Source organism: Zootermopsis nevadensis, unplaced genomic scaffold (assembly GCF_977971745.1).
Source record: "Zootermopsis nevadensis isolate Lab colony 2312 unplaced genomic scaffold, Znev_1.0 Znev_ptg000003l, whole genome shotgun sequence".
NCBI classification, from domain to species: Eukaryota; Metazoa; Arthropoda; class Insecta; order Blattodea; family Termopsidae; genus Zootermopsis; species Zootermopsis nevadensis.
In genome coordinates this window covers 4,842,088-4,864,562 of record NW_028259135.1, presented here as the reverse complement: position 1 = coordinate 4,864,562, position 22,475 = coordinate 4,842,088, and the positions used below count along the sequence as shown (strand labels likewise).

The 22,475-nt window shown below is 46.2% G+C and overlaps 1 protein-coding gene across 4 annotated transcripts in view; it reads right to left on the bottom strand.

Annotated features, from left to right (window-relative positions):
• Positions 1 to 22,475, bottom strand: part of LOC110839553 (myosin-IIIb-like) — a 51,584-nt gene that overhangs the window by 27,729 nt on the left and 1,380 nt on the right. For 2 of the 4 annotated variants that reach the window (XM_087340337.1, XM_087340358.1), the window contains exons 1-3: positions 19,961 to 20,109; positions 6,178 to 6,327; positions 1,855 to 2,018 (exon numbers count right to left, since the gene is read on the bottom strand). In XM_087340337.1, coding sequence (XP_087196463.1) covers positions 1,855 to 2,018; positions 6,178 to 6,307 — 294 coding nt within the window. In that variant the 5' untranslated portion in view covers positions 6,308 to 6,327; positions 19,961 to 20,109. Of the gene's footprint in view, positions 1 to 1,854; positions 2,019 to 6,177; positions 6,328 to 19,960; positions 20,110 to 22,475 lie in introns of those variants that run through there. The other 2 variants (XM_022083871.2, XM_087340364.1) reach the window with 2 other exon arrangements.

The following is a 22,475-nucleotide window of genomic DNA, read 5'->3' as shown; positions in this document are numbered from 1 at the left end:
TGAAGATTTCTGTCTTCTGGGTTGTTGCGCTGTGTAGTCTGGTCGATGTTAACCAACGTTTCAGAGGTCATACTGCCTCCGTCATCAGGACGATGAGTATAAAGATTTCTGTCTTCTGGGTTGTTGCGCTGTGTAGTCTGGTCGATGTCAACCAACGTTTCAGAGGTCATACTGCCTCCGTCATCAGGACGATGAGTATGAAGATTTCTGTCTTCTGGGTTGTTGCGTTGTGTAGTCTGGTCGATGTTTACCAACGTTTCAGAGGTCATACTGCCTCCGTCATCAGGACGATGAGTATGAAGATTTCTGTCTTATGGGTTGTTGCGCTGTGTAGTCTGGTCGATGTCAACCAACGTTTCAGAGGTCAAACTGCCTCCATCATCAGGGCGATGAGTATGAAGATTTCTGTCTTCTGGGTTGTTACGTCGTGTAGTCTGGTCGATGTTTACCAACGTTTCAGAGGTCATACTGCCTTCGTCATCAGGGTGATGAGTATGAAGATTTCTGTCTTCTGGGTTGTTGCGCTGTGTAGTCTGGTATATGTTAACCAACGTTTCGGAGGTCATACTGCCTCCGTCATCAGGACGATGAGTCTGAAGATTTCTGTCTTCTGGGTTGTTGCGACGTGTAGTTTGGTCGATGTCAACCAACGTTTCAGAGGTCATACTGCCTCCGTCATCAGGGCGATGAATATGAAGATTTCTGTCTTCTGGGTTGTTGCGCTGTGTAGTCTGGTAGATGTCAACCAACGTTTCAGAGGTCATACTGCCTCCGTCATCAGGGCGATGAGTATGAAGATTTCTGTCTTCTGGGTTGTTGCGCTGTGTAGTCTGGTCGATGTTAACCAACGTTTCAGAGGTCATACTGCCTCCGTCATCAGGGCGATGAGGATGAAGATTTCTCTCATCTGGGTTGTTGCGCTGTGTAGTCTGGTCGATGTTTACCAACGTTTCAGAGGTCAAACTGCCTCCATCATCAGGGCGATGAGTATGAAGATTTCTGTCTTCTGGGTTGTTACGTCGTGTAGTCTGGTCGATGTTTACCAACGTTTCAGAGGTCATACTGCCTTCGTCATCAGGGTGATGAGTATGAAGATTTCTGTCTTCTGGGTTGTTGCGCTGTGTAGTCTGGTATATGTTAACCAACGTTTCGGAGGTCATACTGCATCCGTCATCAGGACGATGAGTCTGAAGATTTCTCTCATCTGGGTTGTTGCGACGTGTAGTTTGGTCGATGTCAACCAACGTTTCAGAGGTCATACTGCCTCCGTCATCAGGGCGATGAATATGAAGATTTCTGTCTTCTGGGTTGTTGCGCTGTGTAGTCTGGTAGATGTCAACCAACGTTTCAGAGGTCATACTGCCTCCGTCATCAGGGCGATGAGTATGAAGATTTCTGTCTTCTGGGTTGTTGCGCTGTGTAGTCTGGTCGATGTTAACCAACGTTTCAGAGGTCATACTGCCTCCGTCATCAGGGCGATGAGGATGAAGATTTCTCTCATCTGGGTTGTTGCGCTGTGTAGTCTGGTCGATGTTAACCAACGTTTCAGAGGTCATACTGCCTCCGTCATCAGGGCGATGAATTCAGCGCAACAACCCAGAAGACAGAAATCTTCATTCTTGAACTTATTGTTTGATTTAAGATCTTTAATTTTCTCTTGCAGATATTCCCTTTTCTTGTTGAGCTATATTAAATAATTCTGGGACCAATGCACTAGGACACGCGAAATGGTTATGCTATCAAAGTTTGGGAAGCTTGTAACAATTTCTGAGGGTGCAGGGACCCACCCTCTCCTTCACTGGTCATAACATTAAACGTTGCAAGATAGAAACAAGGGTGCACACTGCAGCTCACCTCCATGGTAATCCAGAGCTGGTCCACATCAGGGCGGAAGTAGAGCCCGTGAAAGGTGGGAATGTTTGGGTGTCTGCTCAGGTCACGGAGCACCAGGTACTCCTCCTCAATCTCCTCAATGTTGTCAGCCACATTTTCCAGGATCTTTATGGCCACCCGATGACCTGCACACCAAGTCACCGCCATTAACATCAGGCAGCTCATGATCCATCATGAAACCGCAAGCAGTTGCGACTAATTCCTTACAATTCATCACAACCCTGGTGGCTTAGTAGAAAACAAATATTCAATGCAGTTGATACAGTGTCCATAACTCTGAAACTATGGGTATTTTGGTTAACATTTAACAGAATCGATACACTTGAATTTCAAATTCAGTTGCTGCATTTCTTACCATTAATCTTGGTCTGTATGAGGGGAGACAATCTTTGCCTGCTCTGCCCCTTGGCTCTCTGATGTCTGGTTCTTGAAAATATGCATCAGGTATAGTTCATATTACTGTGGCATTACAAAAGTTAAACTGTCTCCTTGTGCGTAAACAGAGCATCAGATGTGAATCAGATGGCGATAGACACAATCACCCTTGAAATGCTCTGCCCAGCAGCTAACCTACTGTCTGTCCAGCAATGCTGCTTCGGTAACAAATGCATTGACGAGACATTAAACATTGGCCGGCACCTGAAACTACTCGTTGAACAAGCAAGCACAGTGGTAGAACTGGATCCACCGATTATGGCCGCTGACCTTGTAGGGAGTGCCCAGTATGGGACCACTCAATGAAGGAAGGAAGGAGTTTCCGTCGGTCAGTACAGTCTGTGTCAGTGCAGCGGTGTAGAAGCCTGATAATTGTCGTCTTGTGACTGTGCTGTGTTAACAACATGCCACCTGTTCGTTGCAATCTCCTTTCTGGTCATTGACAACGCCTCGTATCACAGACAAACCACCGACGTCTTAATCAAAAGAGGACGAAATGAAAGCCTGGTTATTGGAAATAAACATCCCATTTTGTGACGTGTTCAAAGCTCAACTGTAAGATTTAATCAAATTAAATAAGTCAAGGCACAAATATTACGTGATTAATCAGATTTTGGCAGACAAAGAACGGACTGTGCTGAGACTTCCGCCGAACCATCCCGATTTAAACCCCACTGAAAATATTTGGGCAGACGTAAGACAATGGGTTGCAAGCAAGAACACAACATTTAAAATTAAGGACGTCGAGCATCTGTGTCGCCAGAGATTCGAAGAATTTGGGCAAGAGGAATGAAAAACCAGAACAAATTTATTATGAGCAAGAAGGCATAATCGAAGACGCTATTGAACGTACGATAATTGAAGATAATGGAGTGGACGGCAGCAGCGGTTGTGATGAATCGAGTGGTAAATCAGAAAGCGATCGTCTGTGAGGAGTGGAAGAATTGGAAGAGGGCCGAAGAATTGTGAAGAAGATAAAATTATATAATTCTCTCTGCAGTGTTCATTGTCTAGTGATGTGTAGTGTAGGGAAATCGACTTTCCTGTCTTACATAACGTTGTGATAATTTATTTGGAGTGTACTTTACGCGGCCTATTGCCTTCCCTTCCAGCGAACTTCTGGTAAGTGACTCGCTCCGAGGTTCCAATTCACAAAGTTCAGCGGCCAAAAACACTGGAACGCAGTATAACTGTTCAAAACTTCTTCAAGGGAAAAGGATTCTTTCATTTTCTTTCCCGGGGACAAATTTGTGGACAGAAAAATCGTTATTCTGATCCGATTTGTATGTTTTTTCTTGTTTATCCATCGTTAAATAAAAGTGAAAGAATTTGTAGAATAAGAAGATGGCTGTCTTCTGGGTTGTTGCGTCGTGTAGTCCGGTAGAAGTTCACCGACGTTTCAGATATCCTTGCTGCCTCCATCATCAGGGCGATAGAGGCAGCATCGCACACATCGCCGTGATAATGGAGGCAGAATCACAATCATCGCCCTGAAGATGACGGCAGCAAGGACCTCTGAAACGTCGGTAAACGTCTACCAGACTACACGGCGCAACAACCCAGAAGACAGAAATCTTCCAAATCCTCCAATTTGTACAATAACAACACTGAATAGATATTTAAAGGCACCGGCCCTACATACAACATTAAACAACGGATTTATATTAAAATATTTTCTACTACAATACAAACAGCATTTCGCTGGAAAAAGCACATAATTCGGCACGCGATGGACACTGCAATCACTGCTCACTGAAATGGACTTTAGAGAGACTTCGGATTTAAAGCAAAGAATTGGCGCTGGTCCAGTTTGGGCGAACTTATTTCGCCGAAGTTCTCCGAGAGCTTTCAAAACAAATATTTAACATAAAATGATCGTATTAAATCATGACGAGTGTGTGTGTGCGTGCGTACGGAAGGACACGCACCGTACAAGTGCGTTGTGTGAATCAGACCCCGTCCAGTTTACAGAGAGACCCTGGCTTGTCGGTTAGTGTTAAGTGCCGTCACAAGCGGATGTTAACTGGGGCGTGAGACGAGCAAGCGGATAACTCTACTGTTTTGCATAAGTGCATAAAATGAACGCACAATGCAGATCACTACCTCCGAAACTACTGAACGACTTTCATCAAAATGTGTCTCTCTCTTCTTCAATTCGTGGGGCGAACGTAACTTCGAGTCAGATCGTCCTAGTTGAAGTCAGATGAACTCTCATTAGGCCCATTGGCCCAAAAAATTGTCTAACTTAAAGACATTTAGTAAATTAAATAAATCATACATTTTATCCAGATCCACATATTTTTACTATTTATATTTTATTTAACTTATTATGTGCTTAGGACGAGGGACCATACTTATTTTATTTTGGAACTATTTTCAGATTCTGTCACCGTCCGATTGATCAAGTTTCACACCCACGAGAAGCGGTACGTGGAATGACGAATGTGTAGTCCGGTAGAGGTTTACCGACGCTTCAGAGGTCCTCACTGCCTCCATCATCAGGGCCATGAGTCTCATATCACATGGAGCCCAACCTGTCCATTCACTCATTCATTGTTAAACTGATTAATTTCTGGTAGCATCGCCTTTCACCACCCTTGCACAATCGATCACAAACTATCGAACACTCCGTGAGGTTAAAGTTGAATGTAGCGGTTGTACGAGGTGCGATCGGAAAGTTTCAAGAATGTGTCAATAGAGGGCGAACCTGATGTAGTACGAGCTTCTGCTTTTAGGGGGTGCGGCCTACATTCATAGTGAATCAGTGTGCCAGCCGGCATCATCGAATTAGCATTTGTTTCTTAGTTACGGGCGTTTTGGTAGTGCATTACACCGACCCTCCTGCGATTTCGGAATGGCGTGTGCATCACATTTTGCCAAAGACTCGCCAAAACGGCTACGGAAACCTATGAAATGCTAAAGCAAGCATTTGGGGAGTCCGCAATGGGTCGTGCACAAACTTTTGTGTGGCATTCACGTTTTAAAAATGGCCGAACCTCTGTCGATGATGACGAGCGTTCTGGACGACCATCTTCGAGCACAACGCCCGAAAATGTTACGAAGATTCGGCAGGCCATTCACGAAGATCGACGTCGTACCATCAACGACTTGTGCGACATTGTTGGGATAGGCTATGGGACCTGTCAGCTGATTCTAAAGGAAGAACTCCACATGCGACGCATCATGACAACGCGCCAGCGCACACCGCCCTCAAAGTTCGGCAGTTTTTGGCCTCAAACACCATGGCCGTCATCCCGCACCCTCCTTATTCGCCGGATTTAGCTCCGTGTGACTTCTTCCTCTTCCCAAAGATGAAAATTCAGCTAAAGGGAAGGAGATTTGAGACGATAGAAGAGATACAGGTAGAATCGCAGATGGTGCTTGACAGGCTGACAAAGAAAGATTTCCAGGGATGCTTCCAGGCTTGGCAGTGGCGCTGGGATCGTTGTGTTCACTCCCAGGGGTACTACTTCGAGGGTGATGGATGAATTTAATACCTGAGATAAGTGTACGGGTTTTTATAGGCGCAGTCTTGAAACTTTCCGATCGCACCTCGTATAGTCGGCGCAGTGGTTTTTGGCCGGTGGAGAAGCTAGCGGAGCTGGCGGGCGGGCCTACTCTGTGTACCTGAGGTGGCACGGTCAGTGTATTTCTTTTGTTTGGGCGTTCAGTCAGACAAGCTCCTCGGTGCAGTCAGCATTATACGATCGCAAAAGAGACTCGCTCCTAGCCTTCAAATTGAAAATTCCATCGGCCAAAAGCTACTGCGCCGACTATAAGAGCTGTCGGGAGGCATCTCTTCCCGTAATGATCAATACGCTAACACACAAAGTAAAAGGCTGCACTTACCAGTGACAGTGTCTCTTGCGCTGTACACCTCCCCGTACGTCCCCTCTCCAATCAGGTCTTGCAGAACGAAGCGGTCTCCAGGGGCCGGCAATTCAAAGTTCAGGTGCCGGCTCAGTCCTCGGTACGCCATTTTGAGTCCACAGCTCAAACCTGGAGAGAGAGAAAAAATCAGTTTCAGAAACACGCCCATGTCTCGATTTACGTGTTACAACTTTTCGTCAAAATAAACGATGTACATTCCCCCCCCCCCCCGTTTTTTTAAAAAAAAACGAACATCATTTTCGACACAAACTTCGTACGAAGCGTAAGTAACGAACGCGGAGGAATACAAAGTTCTGGTGTTTCACTAAACACTTCTGCGGTGTTTTACGCAAACTCTAACATAAAAAGTAATAACCGTCCTGCCTGGTGGACACCATCTCGTCATAACTTGACAGCCGAATGCTCCAAACCTAACCTTCCAGTCGTGTCGCGGCTTGAGGGCGGGAGTGGCCCGAGGTCGACTCGTCTCCCCTGCGCTCTTCAGTCTGTATATGAACGACATACCTACGCCCTCCCGCCACGTCGAGCTAGTGCAATGCGCGGATGACGCGTCTCTCGTGGCCACGTTCCATAGTCCGTCGCTTCTCGTCGGTTATCTGGAGGTCCACGTCGGTAGACTGGAGCTTTGGCTCCGGGCTTGGACGATTGCTACCGACGTATCGAAGAGCACTGTTGTTAGCAATTAATATAAGAAGTACTATAGTAGTAAGTGCGGAGTGCGGGATAAATTCTTTGTTGTACATTAACCTCACTTTCTCACCGTCGCCATGACGGTCATTCTTCGATTTTGAAAAATAAATAAATAAAACTTTACACACAGTTTATCTGTATCAGTAAAATTTATCTCAAAATACAATTTCATATTCATCGTTCGAGTCGAATGCTTACTACCGGTAAAATGAAAGTTAAATGAAAATGTTCGTGCGGACGCAGTTATGTAGTACAAACTTCGAAGACTTGAGGCGCTGATCTCGCTTCCTCCTTATCAGTTCGGCGAATCCGATATTTTGTTATTACTGATTATAGGAAACCGGGATGAATGTACGAAGTTGGGGTGACGTCTACAGGCGTGAGATGTTTATTCGAAACGGGAGAATTTTTTCATGAGTTTGAAGTCGGGCGGGCATGGACAGAGCATAGTCACCTCAGAAACCTACTTTCTTCCGTGAGAAAGGAGAGCAGGCTAACAGCGTAAGAGGAAACAAATTAAATATAATTTGCAAGTATAATCGGAGTAGTAGCGCACCTGGACTGCTGCATCAAGAGGTTCTTCTCGAAGAGATGTAAGACACGATCAAACGATCTCACGCCCCATTTACAAATTCTGTAGTAAAACTCACTCACACAGCTCAAAGCCAGGAGGAAGAAGAAGAAGAATTTGTAATTCCTTTGCTTCAATCAAACGCCTGATTTCCTCAACTTCATTCCAATGCATGTTTTTCAACGAGGCGCCACAGATTCATGTTCGGTCTTCACAGCAGGAATTATGTCGAGGTTTCGTCGCTCTGACCGAACGTTTTCCCACCACGCCTACACTTCACAGTAGTTCCTCTCATTACAACTTATTAGTATCTCATCCCTAGAATTTCTGAATGATTTTAATGAAATCTGACAATGGGGAGGGTCACCAAAATTCAAATTTCGGTAAAGACATAACAACAACAGGCTTTTTTATTTTCATGAAGAAATGCGTGCGTTTCTGCGCGCCGAAGAGACCACGCCACCACGGGTACTATTTTTTTAATTTATTTTATTTTTTAGAAGGTCAAAGATTAAACACTGTAACCATCCCATCCCGTGGAAGGACGTCGTCTCCAAGTACCCCAACATTTTCGTAATCCTCCCCCCCCCCCCCCCACGTCCTCATCTCACTTAGCATCTCGCCACTACTTATTTATTTATTTATTTATTTAGTGTTCTGACTGAGGACAGGTCCATATGAACAGGATCCTTCCATCCTTTTCTCTTCTCGGACTGGGACCTGTTCATATACGTTCTTGGCAGATGATCCAGAAGTGGTTTGCCATTGCCTTCTTCTGTGTGTGAATGGAGTAATTGTTGGGATGCCATGGAGGAAAACTCCGTGTTGCCTAGACCACGGCCTTGCCCAACACAAGTTATAAATTCGGGGACCGCCGGGAATCGAACCCGAGACCCCAGGATTACAAGGCCAGCGTTCTAACCGCTAGACCACTGACTGCTTTATGGTCCAGTCGTAAAATTGATATTAAGAACACAGGCCTCAAGAGGGAGGAACCAACATAAATTTATAAGAAGCTAAATCGACCGGAAATACCAACAAAACTTGATTTTTCACGAAAGCCCGTGTGCACGTGCTGCCATCTTCAGCTTAGACATTCAGGCGTCTGAATTCGAGGGAGCGTAGGAGGACACTTCTCCGACGATGACGTAAATGGAGTAACAGGATCAGCTACTGAAGAGGAAACCTCTCAGGTGATTTGGATTCCAACTATTCGTAAACTACGTAAATACATCCAGTCACGTGTCTGTCCACGTGCAGGGAAGTATCCGAGTTACGATTTCAGACTCGGCAGGAACGAACCAGCAACCCGTTCGTCTTCTGCCTCGTTACACTTTTCATACAACGACGTCCAGCTTTCACCTAACAGGTCTTCACACCCGTTCCAATCCGCCGGAAGACAGCGCCCTGGAGGGACTGTCAAGATTTATAGAGCGCAATGCGAGTGAGGTTAGCCCACAAGGCGAAGTGTGAGGTCCAAACACACACGGGATTCGGCGGCGGACCTTTCGACTCCATGATTTAAGCCAATTTATTGAAAAACTACAGAATTCTAAAGAAGCTACTTTGCTGCACAATGAACGTCGAGCTTTGACGCAGGAGGACGATGTTCGTATGGTGTCGTATTCTAAGCAAAGTACTGACAGTGCAAATGAAACACAACTACAATAAAAATACCAAAATAGACTGAGAGGTCAATCGAGAAGACGATGAATTAAAGAACTACGGCATTTATAATTTTGAGATAATTAGCTCACCGGTAGAGAGACGGGATCCAGAATATTTGAACAACAGGACGATTAAGGGCCAAGGAAGAACACGACTGAACGATCATTTTGTTCACAAAGTCTTTATCTGCACTCTAATTTTATTCAAGGAGCGAGGATCTGAAAATAAGTACGAAACATTAGTTTCTATTTCTTACTGTATTAATTTTCACAAAGTTACGAACAAGGCCACACCTGAGAAAGCCAGGAAATTACGCAAGACCTGGGGAAAAAAACAAGGACGGCGGTGAAATTAAGAACGCAATGGTACAGACACACACCAAAACAGATTCCTCTTAGAGCAGCAAAATGGCGAGCAAACGACCAATGGGGAGACCAGGGAGTTGGTGCACAGACTCACGAAGAAGAAGAAGACTTTTCAGAAGTGCAGTTATGGGTGACAAAGGCTTTTTCAGAAGAGAAGGAACGTGCAAGCATCAATGCGAACTGCGGTCTCAGCTCAGATCTGCGCTCCGCGAGCAGTGGCATGGATGCAGTTGCTCGTCATTATTACGCCGTCGAGGATCGTCGGAGTTCTCGTGCCACATCGCGTCACGTCTCTCGTTCCACGGCATCTTCACTGGGCGGTGTCCGTGGGGGTCACACGTCTTGTCTCCAGTCGTCGAAACACATCGATCAAAACTTAAGGGCTTCATTTATTTTCAGAACACGACACAAGGGGCTTAACTGAAGCCGATAACCTTCCTCACGTCACGCGAGAAACGGATGGAAGCCACATACATACATAAATTCTTGCACACGACCGACCTGAGGCGGAATTAAGCATCTTAATGGCAACGAACTCGGAAGTTCCTTGAATGAAATCGAATCCCGCACATTGAACCTGGGAAAATACCGAACAGGGTTTAACTCGGAGCTTAATTCGATTTAGGAGTTGTTATCACACTGTTTTGTTATGACACAAGGTTAATTTTCAATGGTCTGTTGACCTGAGTTGTGTGCACTTTCTTGTTACTAAAAATTATATTCAGGTTAAAGTAAATGAAGCATCTTAACGGATTGTCAGAACGTTCAGACGCGTACAGGTTCTTGTGTGCGTTGTCAATTCCGCCGTCCGGCTACTCTATTATGTTCACTGTCGAAAAAGTTCTCAGTGTGCGCTCCTAGAATGTGATTGTTATTTTCCTGTTATGTTTGGATACCCGTGAATGTGCACACATGTTATTAGTAATCGTTTGGACTTAGCCTAGTTCATGCGTTGACGTGGGCCGTGTTGGACGTGAGCATCCAGAGTTACCTTCGCGTTTTGCCTGCACGTGGTTTTGTGGCTGACGTTGAACGTTCGATTACCTTGTCTCAAAATTCTTGTATTGGCTTCACTTCCTGTCCTGAACACATGAACGTCGCTCATTTCCAGGGTCTTCCCGCTTGTTTCAAATTCCACCACGTTTTCATTTCCGGCCTTACGCCGCATATGACGGTATCCCTCGGGGTACGTGATAGTTTTCAGAGCTACTATTCGAGCGGTTTGCCTGACCGGGGCAGTTCCGATTTGGAGACTTCTAAGTTCTGCCCCAATTTCTCCCGTGTCTTCCACTTCAGCAAAATGGCTGCACGGGCACGCCCGTGACACTCGAGTCAACGATCACCACCCTGGTTGCTAGGCCGCTGCTCACGACAGACGCTCGGATGTTCAAGTGCGGACATGGTGTAGCGAGCAGAAAACAGACATCGTTTGCTGCTGTACGCGAGGCTTTCGACAAAGCGTATTCAGACAACGAAATTCCGAACAAGACAACAGAACGCAGGAAGTGTTTCTTACTGAAAAATGCTCATAGACCGACGAAACAACTGACAGCGGCGACTAAGGGACGCGTGCGTCTGTAAGACTTCAACACCGTCATTGGTTTCGTCGTTTTGCGCGTGAAGGTGGCCACAAATGCGTTTTAAATGGAACATTCTGCGCAAGAACACAAACTTATGAGTAGCCCGAGAAACTAAATCAGGCTACAATAACAATGCAGGCGCGTTCTGAAGAGATCGGACACTGCGATCGGCTGCTTCTCTCCGCTGTTTCAAGCTAGCCCATCTCCAATGTAGGGGAATAATAATCGTCTACCGGACCATGGCTGAAACGCGAAATGCATGAACCCTCGTCCAACGCGGGGATACGTTCCCCAACGGTGGCAATTTCGGTGAATCCGCGTTGGACGAACTTAATTTTGCATGGGATTAATGGAGATATGGGAACGCGACAGTGAATAAACAACAAAAAATAGTCACAAATATAATTATATTCACTTGGAAACAAATACTGGTTAATAAAGTATCATCGGAATGTGGAGCATTAAAGCAAAACGTCAACGGAATGTGAGGTCAACTGCTGGCTGCGCCCATACCACGCGCATTTCAGGGTCATGACCTTACATTTCTTTGCCTCATGATCACGTTTACGAGGTGCGATCGGAAAGTTTAAAGACTGCGCCTATAAAAACCCGTACACTTATCTCAGGTATTAAATTCATCCATCACCCTCGAAGTAGTTCCCCTGGGAGTGAACACAACGATCCCAGCGCCGCTGCCAAGCCTGGAAGCATCCCTGGAAATCTTTCTTTGTCAGCCTGTCAAGCACCATCTGCGATTCTGCCTGAATCTCTTCTATCGTCTCAAATCTCCTTCCCTTTAGCTGAATTTTCATCTTTGGGAAGAGGAAGAAGTCACACGGAGCTTAGAAAGGAAGTTGGGGTCGGTTCTTGCAAGATCTTTGAGCTCCTGACAAACGAGAAGTCGATTCTGCTTCTGGTCCTCAGACAGAATGTGTCGCATGTGGAGTTCTTCCTTTAGAATCAGCTGACAGGTCCCATAGCCTATCCCAACAATGTCGCACAAGTCGTTGATGGTACGACGTCGATCTTCGTGAATGGCCTGCCGAATCTTCGTAACATTTTCGGGCGTTGTGCTCGAAGATGGTCGTCCAGAACGCTTGTCATCATCGACAGAGGTTCGGCCATTTTTAAAACGTGAATGCCACACAAAAGTTTGTGCACGACCCATTGCGGACTCCCCAAATGCTTGCTTTAGCATTTCATAGGTTTCCGTAGCCGTTTTGGCGAATCTTTGGCAAGAGATTCAGGCCGAATCGCAGATGGTGCTTGACAGGCTGACAAAGAAAGATTTCCAGGGATGCTTCCAGGCTTGGCAGCGGCGCTGGGATCGTTGTGTTCACTCCCAGGGGAACTACTTCGAGGGTGATGGATGAATTTAATACCTGAGATAAGTGTACGGGTTTTTATACGCGCAGTCTTGAAACTTTCCGATCGCACCTCGTACATTTACGTTTCGACTCCATAATGTTTTCCAAATTAGGTATCACAAACAGAAAAATACGGGAAACACTGACACCGTGAGCTCTGGTAGACACTGACCGAATTTTCAGAGGAGCTTACTACCTCCATCATCAGGGTGATATCGCAAGCGTCGCTTTCCGTATGCGATTGTGATTGTCCCGTGATAGATACCACCTCGCGTCTCCGACCTCTTCTGATACACCAAGACTTTCATGTGCCCCTACAATGAGATGTCAACGGGTGTCAAGTCCGGCGAACGGGACGGTCACGCATGCGCGCCTCCATGACCAATCCAACGATTTCCATAGCACCTGTTCAAGCACTGCGTGACTTGCAGACCGAAACGAGGCGAGCCTCGTGTTTAATCTGCCCTGGAGAGAAAAGTCTCCCTGAAGAAGTAGAATCCCGTCCTGCAAGAAATGCAGTTAGAAATTTGCCGTCAAGAACGAACGGCCGAGTCAGTTGGGTTGTCGTTTACGCCGCGGCGCACGTCCACAAGAAACGATGATGGGATTTTTATTGCAATGGAAAGGCGCACTTTAAACAGCCAGGCACCGCGACGATGTCGGAACGCGACACGTCCCAAATACGACGAGCCAGTGTTCACGGCCAATCAACCGCGATGGTCGGTCTCTTGAGGATGGCCGTACATGCGTCTGGTCCCGTGAAACAGCTGAACTATTTCACGCTTCGACGGTGATAACACACGCCACGGTCTCGTCGATACGCTCCAGTAAACCGCCGCTGCTCTCCGGTCACGGAGAGTCTCTTGATCCGAGTTTATATTTGCCATTTGGGCGTACAAAATTCTTCGAGAGAGAGGTTGACGGACTGCTCGAAAAACCGTTACCTGGAACGTGACTTGGACCGAGTGAATTTGCGATTAGTGCTGGCTCATTAACTACGCTTTCACAGATGCTCAGGTCCCGCGTCGTTGTCATGGTGACCGATGAATTAGAAACGACATGGACCTGACCAATCGAACGTGGCATACGTTAACGATGTCTCGCTGTATCTTCTTCGACGAACTGAGGAAACCCATCTCAAAGGCTTCCGAAATACCGAACCGGATTTTCAATTTGTTTCTTCCAGTCGCGTGCAATAAAAATTCACTAACGTTCCAGGCGTCTGAAAGGATTTTCCTCGTCTTCCCACCTACACGGATTGGACTGAAATGCGTTCTAGCTCACTTTTTCTTGGAAATATTGAGCAGAAAACACCACAGAGAACACAGGAGCGTGCGTTTATTGAACGACGACATTACAAGACTAGAAATGTGTACTCTTTGGAGGACACAAAGTTCGAAAGGACGGCGTTCTTTGCCTCATACGCTGCTTAAAGTTATCTCCTGGCACGCCTACCTATTTATTATTTTTTATTTATTTATTTAGTGTTCTGTCTGACGACAGGTCCATATGAACAGGATCCTTCCATCCTTTTCTCGGACTGGGACCTGTTCATATACGTTCTTGGCAGATGATCCAGAAGTGGTTTGCCATTACCTTCTTCTGTGTGTGAATGGAGTAATTGTTGGGATGCCACGGAGGAAAACTCCGTGTTGCCTAGACCACGGCCTTGCCCAACACAAGTTATAAATTCGGGCACCGCCGGGAATCGAACCCGAGACCCCAGGATTACAAGGCCAGCGTTCTAACCGCTAGACCACCGTGGCTATTACGCCTACCTATGGAAATTAAATAATTAATTTAATAATTAGTTTCCCTCAGCAGAACAGTCTTCCTGCTGACCTCGCTTGGGTAGCCAAGGCAGAATAGAATGGACATTAGTGTTCCGATGGATGCGATATGACAGGTTTTATGCGAATCAGTGATGAAAGTCAGCACAAATATTTCGTTTTATTACTGATCTCGGACGATGGCGTCGTCTGTTTTTGCCGAGAATCATGGGTAATGGCGCCATGCTGGGACGGTCGACGTCATGACTTCGGGTATCCCTGGCACTGGTGTTAGTGATTGCGGGAATTAAGAAGTTTGCGTTTCGACTGGTCTATAATGGGGTAAATTCTACTTCAATTTTAATCGAAATTCGATCAGCAGTTCTTGAATTGTGTGGCAGGATATGCAGTTCGTAGGACCGCCGACAGATGTCGGTTGAATGACGAGACAACCACGTGTTTTCCGGTTGATGATGAGGACAAAAACGGACGTGAGAACTTCGAGTGTTCGGTTACTTCGTGACGGAAGCTATTTCGGAATAGGCGAAAGGAACAGGTGTGATCTGCGTCTTCGGCGTGAACAGGCGAGGACGTCAGTCCAAATTCCTCTGCGGGCAGAGTTGGCGAAGAAGTTAAGAAACGTTTCAAGGAAACAAAAATGAGACTCAGAGAGCCTTTTACTTTTCGATAGCTCAGAGGACAACCAAAAGCATTACGTTAAAAAAAACCTGTCCCTGCGCCTAAAATGTAGAGTTAGGCTGCTAAGTGCGTAATTAAAGAACACAAATGGCACGTTGTTGGCAGCACAACGTGCGACAATGCGGACATGCGCACTTCTTTCATAATGCTGGGGAAAAAATGCGAGCACAAAAAAACCCCACTAACTTCCTTCTAAGGAGAGAATTTTTTAACAGCCTTCGGCTCCGGCGTGCAACGAAGCAATCTAAATTCCAATTGAAAAGGGATTTTTTGTTTTGTTTTCGACGAAGTGGGACAATTTCACTTGCTTCCAGCAACCGTTGGTACGGTCTCTCGGGGCTCTCGATTGAACCGCTTAAACACGCGTAACCTTCCTGTCTTAGGAAATTAAATTCACTTTCTTTGGTGCAAAAGGGGGCTGACAAATCGGATGATACAGAGGCACAGACGGACAGAAGCGGATGCAGTCAGCAGCCCTGCGTGCCGGTTGGCCGAACAGCGAGAAAGTGGAGTACACCCTCGAACCGGTGGCAGCGCAGGCAGGCACCTTTTCAAATCGTTCCGATCCGCAAGCTCGTCTGCGAGACGGCCGTTCCACTCTCTTCTGGTACTCGCTGCTATCCCAGAAAGTGAGTGTGGCCGGTCCGTTGTAGGAGTTTCTTAAAATATAACTGGCATTACCAATTAGCATGGCGAGATCCACCGTCCCCTTTTAGGGGTTCCCCCGCCATCAGAATGTGCGGTCACGGTTGCCAACTGTCTGGGTTTTTGGACGAAATGCACAGCGTCCGGTCGCAAAATGTTTCCACGATTGCTCATTTCGTAACATTTCACAATCAGCAACGAACCACAACTGAGTATGAAAAAACAACTACACAGACGCGGAGCTGTCATTAAATTTCACAGCTGCGGGCGTTCAAATGAGTGGGTCTTTGCTTTTAATATGTCGTAAGTTTGATTGTTGCCTGCAGTGTGACCTGTAACTCGGACCTCGTCTAGCTTGATGTAACAAAGCGGGTTTTTATGTACGTGTTGAAACAAGCAACGAACACGAAGTGTCTCGTGCAGAATCGACTTGTCGTTGTGCAAAACACAGCCTCGGTTATCTGTCCCAAGACCGTGGAAATTCACTGTCGTCGCGTTTGACGGTCACGGATTCAAAATTAACTCCCAAAATCCATTGCGGGCGCACGAAAGCGGAAGCAATTGCGCGTAACTCACTACGGCTCCTTCAGAGGCGCCACGTCAATAACGGGATGCGCGAAGTGGAGCTCTGGCAACACGGAACACTCGAGTTCATTCAAGAAGACGTTCCATCCAAAACAGTTCGGTTTCACCAACGCCGATGAGGAAGGGAAGATGGCACAAGCGCGAGACCATTTCTTTGTGCAAGGAACGAACGAGACACGGGGGCGTCTTCGTGTTAGAACACAGACAGAGGCGGGCAGTCTCCGATGAATTTCGAAGAATTTCTTGAACAAAATACGCGACCTGCGTGCATCCTGTATTACATAATCAGCTCACATTTCCGGTTAAAACGTCGAAACAAAACCAGAGCTGGAATGGCGAGAGACGAGTTGTGTGCAGTGCTCGAAATACTGCCTCATCAGTCCACGACACAGACAATGAGGGGTGTCCACAGCGCCCATCGAAAAAAGTGTAGAAGGACACGTCTGTCCTCCGTCAGACATGAAGCTGATTCTGCGCTCTGGCAAAAGCGTCTTCTTGCAGATGAAATGTGCCGAGTTCTGGCAAGGCACCCAACAATACATCCTCCTAATCCCGGCCAGCACGCTCACGCGCCATGACAGAGCGTGTTCCTCTCAGGTTACGACGCGCCGTTTAACACGCGTCGGCAAGCAATCCGGATAACGACGCTGATATTTCCACAGTGCGTCGAGAGAATGTCCTATCTGCATGATCATCGCGAGTTCCGTGTGCCTGATAGGAGACCTGACTTGACCTTCGAACGAAACCACCCACACGCGCAAGCGCACAGCCATTCCAATTATGCGTTACAAAAAATCGGCTGACCTTCAGTTCTCCTTCCCGATGATGAGACTTTCGTATTGATTGGTGACTACGCGCCTCGCCTGAGATCTCCATTTTCCAGTCGCTATTGTTGGTGTGACGGCCGAGATGCTGATTAGGTAACACCGGGTGTGATTTGAACCAGATACGTCAATCCACGACAGCAACAATGATACGCTTCCTGTCACAGGTGACATTGAAATTTGCAAGAATTAATAAGAAACATAATCCGGAAGCGTTTCTGTCATCTGACAACAGCGGTCACTACACAACAACGCCAAATAATGCCCTAGCTTTGAGCCTGGGAACTTCAGAAATGCCATGTTCATTTCTTATATTTACCGCAACGCGGTCATAAACGGGGAAACAGAGCGTAGCGGCCTGGTGACGTCACGTACGGAAGTCCGTTAGTGTGACAGAACATGGACCCACAAAATGTTTAAGCTGCTGGTGTTTGTTGTTTGAAGGTCAGAGCGAGCTGGGGAGGTTGTTGCTGTCCGCGACCTTCCTCTGTTTCAGACAGGAATCCTAATAAGTCGTTTGTTTAAACCAGTTCTCTGCACAATTGTTTTAAAAAAATGAAACAATAAAAATGTTTGAGCTAACGGAAGCTCGGGAAAAGTAATGCGATAAAAATAATAGACGAGCCCAAACAACCAACTGTTTGTCGCAAAGACGATAAAGATTCTTCTAAGTTAACACACTCTGTGATTTCTAAATCGTTTGTTTCGGACAACTCGCACAGCAGAACTTCAAACCTACACCAGTCGATAGGAGAGACTCTCAAAGTTTTTGCACGAACCTCAGAGAGACTCGATTGTGAGGTCCACGATTCACACGGCGGACGTCGAGATTGTGCAGTGTCCCTAGTGTTGGAAGCTGTGGCAATTGGAATTCGAATTTCTTGAACCAGGTGTAAATCAACTGGGCTGTGCAGTCGCACGTGAAATTGTGTGCGAAATGCTACTAAAAAACTCTTTCTTCACTAACTGCAGAACACACCAGCTGTAGCAGTAGCGGCGCCTAGCGGAGGCGCGCAAAAACAACAACAATCCCCCGCGTCATTTGAAACAAAACTCTGCGAATTTGTCTGTTGACTGGTATGGGTGCGAAGTTCTGTATAAGCCACATTTATTTCCTGAATAATTTTGAACGTGCTCACTCTGTAATCTTTACAGCACGGACAGTTTCTGCTTCCTCAATTCCTGCCCCCCTCCCACTCGCCCAAAACTTCCGATACACTTGTCGTTGCACGTCTTTCAGATCTCGAGCGCACAGATTCGCTCCGCGCTGCAGAAAGACCGCTACCGAAAGGAGGGGGTGGAGTGGAGGATGGGGGCCGAGCTTTTGCGAGCGTGTGTGGCCACCCCTGACTGCAGTGTCCTTGTCACTGTTTGCCTCTGTTGTCGTCTAAAGATGGTAAACAGACGCACGTTCCCGGACAAACCAGACGTGAAACAGTTTTCCACGTTTCGCTGTCGCCAAGATTTTTTACTCGCTGTGAGGTCAATTTCCCTCCGGGGCTTGCACAAACACGTTGAAACTCCGGTTTCTGGTTCACTGATTCTGGGCTAGGGAAGGTTAGGTTTAACATCATCAGCTTCACGGCTCTGAGTAGATTATTTTAGTTCTTTTTTTTTGATTCAGGAATAAAGTTGGTCAGACTGAATACCCCAATACCGTTATTCTATTTCTTCGCTAAATTTCTTTGCACAAATTTGCAAATTATAAATCATTCATTTACTACTCATTGCATTCGCTTAGAAGTCCTTCCTCGTCCACCTGCAACCCCCCCCCCCCAAAAAAAAAAGCTGCAAAAGAGACGCATCCTTACCGCTTTCTTACAGAATCTCCCACGTACTGCCTAAAATTTACATCAGCCCCTCCTCTGACCCCCCACATTTCCGCCTCGTACGCCAGTCTTCACTCGCACGGCATCGGACATACATTTTCCACAATCTTCATTATCATATCAGATGTTCTCAAACGATCGCCATCATTTGAGATTATCATCGCAAGTACTTGATCAGTCCAAAGTCGCATCGTAATTTGCACTGTATCTAATAATATTTTGTACAACCAGTAGGAAGGCCCCTCCCTGTACGGGACAGCAGAACACAGAAATAAGCGGATAAACTTCCATGCCTTGAGTGGGATTCAAACCCACGGTCCCTGTGTTGGAGCGCACAAGGCCCACGTCCCAGGTGGCGCGGCTACTGTCAGCAGCATTTTTAATAAAACTTTATATAACTCGATTTAGACTTGGGTACTTCTTGTACTACGCAACAACACCGTGTTACGTTAACACTGCATGCACGCCAAAGTAATCGACCTTGCGCGTTTTAATGGCCCTAAAATCTATTACCACTTGGTGTTCTGGGCATGAAGGGGCGCTAAGAATGTTTGATATGAAGACGAATAAAAGACGTCGAACTAAGGGAACAAGATCAGGTCAGAATCTCCAAGTCTGCAGCTTTGGAAAAAAAATTTGATGGTGTTCGGACACTAGTCCACGCCCTCGAGAACATTCGAACTCTGACAAAATGTTTCAACAGATCTTACCGTGCGTATGAATTCAATGGACAACAAACAACCGGAAAAAATTAGACGTAATAATCCAGAATTTCGGTAAAATGTTTCTACCATTTCAATTTTCATTTACATCGGACGATTTCAATGGCCACTTTGCACAACAGCATAAACACTGCAAGGTACTTTTCTGAAATGTTTGCGAAGGAAAGCAACATAGACTGATTAAGACAAAAATGAAAATTATGTTGTATTAATGGATTTTAGATTACTGCGGTGTACTCAAGTACGGATTTCACCCTTCCAGTCTTGTTTCGTGACAATCAAACGAAATTACGGAATCATCAAAGAAGGAAACACCAAAAATTGGTCTTTGCGCACTCGCAGCAACGATGCTTGAGGCACCATCTGTCATTCAGACAGGACAAGTGTCTTGAACACCAAAGAATATTGCACATTGATATCAACTCACCGTAGAGTCCGGAGTGACGGCAGAAATGTAGAAAGATCACCTGCTCCCGACCCTCCAAGCTCCGACTTCGCACCGGCAAAGCATTCGCTTACAACTACGGAGAGCAGTGGATAAACGGGAGAGCACGGCTATAATACTCGCGCATGCGCGGAAGTATACTCGCGACAACGTCGACTATACACCGCGCACTGCCTCAGGGGAAGGAGGAATGGTGCATATTCCTTGTGCAGACCCAGATTAACCTGGAAAGAGAGCGAAATTTCTGAGACGGACAGGCCATGCATGCAAGGATGACTCAGTTGACTTGTTCAAACCAGTTTGGGCAAGGAACATCGCGGGGACTGATCTTGGGCCTGGAGGCCGGCAGAATCTGCTGAGACTGCTCGTAGTTTTCCTCAGTCCCTCCGGCATAATGCTGGGGTTGTGGTTTAAATTGGGTCACAACCGCGTTCCATAACCCCGCAAGTGAGCACTGTTAGAGCATTGTAACTTGCTGATTAGTTGCCAAAGGATCGATCGACAAGCCATGTTTGAATACAGAACTTCTCAGGACCCTGGCACAAATCCATAAATATTAGAAAGGCTGCTGAACTCTGACACGGACAGAATCAGTTGGCCTCGTAGCAAGCTCGTATCCAACCGGACGGTCATACTAAATATTCCTCCTTTCTCAGCCTTCGGCTGTAGCAACGTTTTAACAGATTTCAGAAGCCTATCCTCCCGTTTGGTCGCAGTTCAGAATCAGGCAAGCGAATGTTTGTAGCCGACAAGCAGGAAGGAGTTCACGAAGAGTGCATTCCGAAGGCTTATAAAAGCTTATGTCATACCACAGTGCCGCGTTTGTTGCAACACCGTTTCAACATTTCACTGTCTATTACAATTGTAGTTCGCGAACGCAACGTTCTGGAACAATGCTAATTGTTCAGCGTTCAAACAGTGCGCAGATCTACTGAAGTAAACTGCGGAAAATTACTTGCTTCCTATTTCCGTCAAGACCAGCTTAATAAAGAGCTGAATATGGTGCAATTACGGCAAGAACCCCACCCCGCACAGACACTGAGGCGATCAGCGTTCTTATTCCACCCAGTTAACACATTTCGAAACACAGGCACCGGCTGCTTCAACAATGGGACACGATAATCAGCGTCCTGCATTTGCCCAACAACAATGGACAAATATTTCAATAACAACAAAGACAAAGCTCTTTTTGAGAATCTGACAATGTTATCAAAGCATTGTTGCTTTCTATCTCCTACCTAACCTAACCTATAACAAACTCCTCGAGAAACTCAAGGCTGACAAAGAAATTCCCCGCTGTTCATGGTGCCAGAACGTTCCCTACCGTGTTCAATAAACCACACTGCCAGATTAATCCACTCCACACTCTCCCTCCCATTTCCCTGAGACTCATTTTAATATTATCTTTCAATCCAGAGTAGTCTCTTCCGTTCATTTTTCGGTACTCTCATTCATACTATGTACCCTGCCCATCCCATCCTCCTTTATATCATTATCGCAGCAATATTTGGTGAAGACTAAAAAAACAAGTGATGGTTGTTTCGTTGTTTCTGCAAAATCTGAATTTCTTCACAATATTATTCATTAGCTAAGTTTAAATCATGATTTCGTCTTGTAGTATGACGACGAGACATGAAAATACGACGTTTCCTCTGTGTTTAATTCTGGACGAACATCCTTACTGGTATTTCGTAGGGCTTCTGTGTTTCTGTTTGTGATATTTATGTCCTCGCCCAGTAAGAGAAGCCGTACTCGAAAAATGATTAAGACCGGATGCTTTCGAAATCCTGCCACAAAAGCTTCACATTCTGGCTACAGAGCGGCAAACAACCAAAACCAGAAAACGACGACATGGAATGTTAACGATCTGCGTAGGCCCTACTCCAAAATTCCAGAAGTGACCACGGGTTACAGGAAGCTTGCCTGTGGCATCGCCCTGAATCGTCGGTCAGTTTCTACCAGACTACGCGGCAGACTGCAAACCTGCCATCGTGAGAACCTGAAAACTCACATTTTCAAAGCCTGGTCACCCGGACTGCAGAGGAACATACGCCGACTTTAAAATGATTGAATGTGTTGAGAAGAGAATGAGGGCAAGTTTGATGGTGGCTACCGTTGTTACCGACCAAGATCTTGGCAGCGGCACATGCCGTCAATTAATACTAGATGCTACCGCCAGATCGATCGTCTTATAGTAATTTTACTATCACTGGAGGTAGGTAGCAGCACAATACAGTAAACGTGACAACACACGCCGCCTACCTGCCTACATAACTAACACCCTGGTAGTAGAACCTTCAAGTCCAATAACGAAGCACCAAACCCTGTCACCGGCCACGATCCTGAGCCATCTCCATCCATTTGCCGTCCTCCCATCTACTTCTTGGTCTGCCCAGTGGTTGTTTTTAAAAAGAATTCCCCACCAAAATTCTGTATACACCCCTTGCGTGCTCCATGTCCAGCCCATCGGAACCTCCTAGATTTCACTATTCTGGGT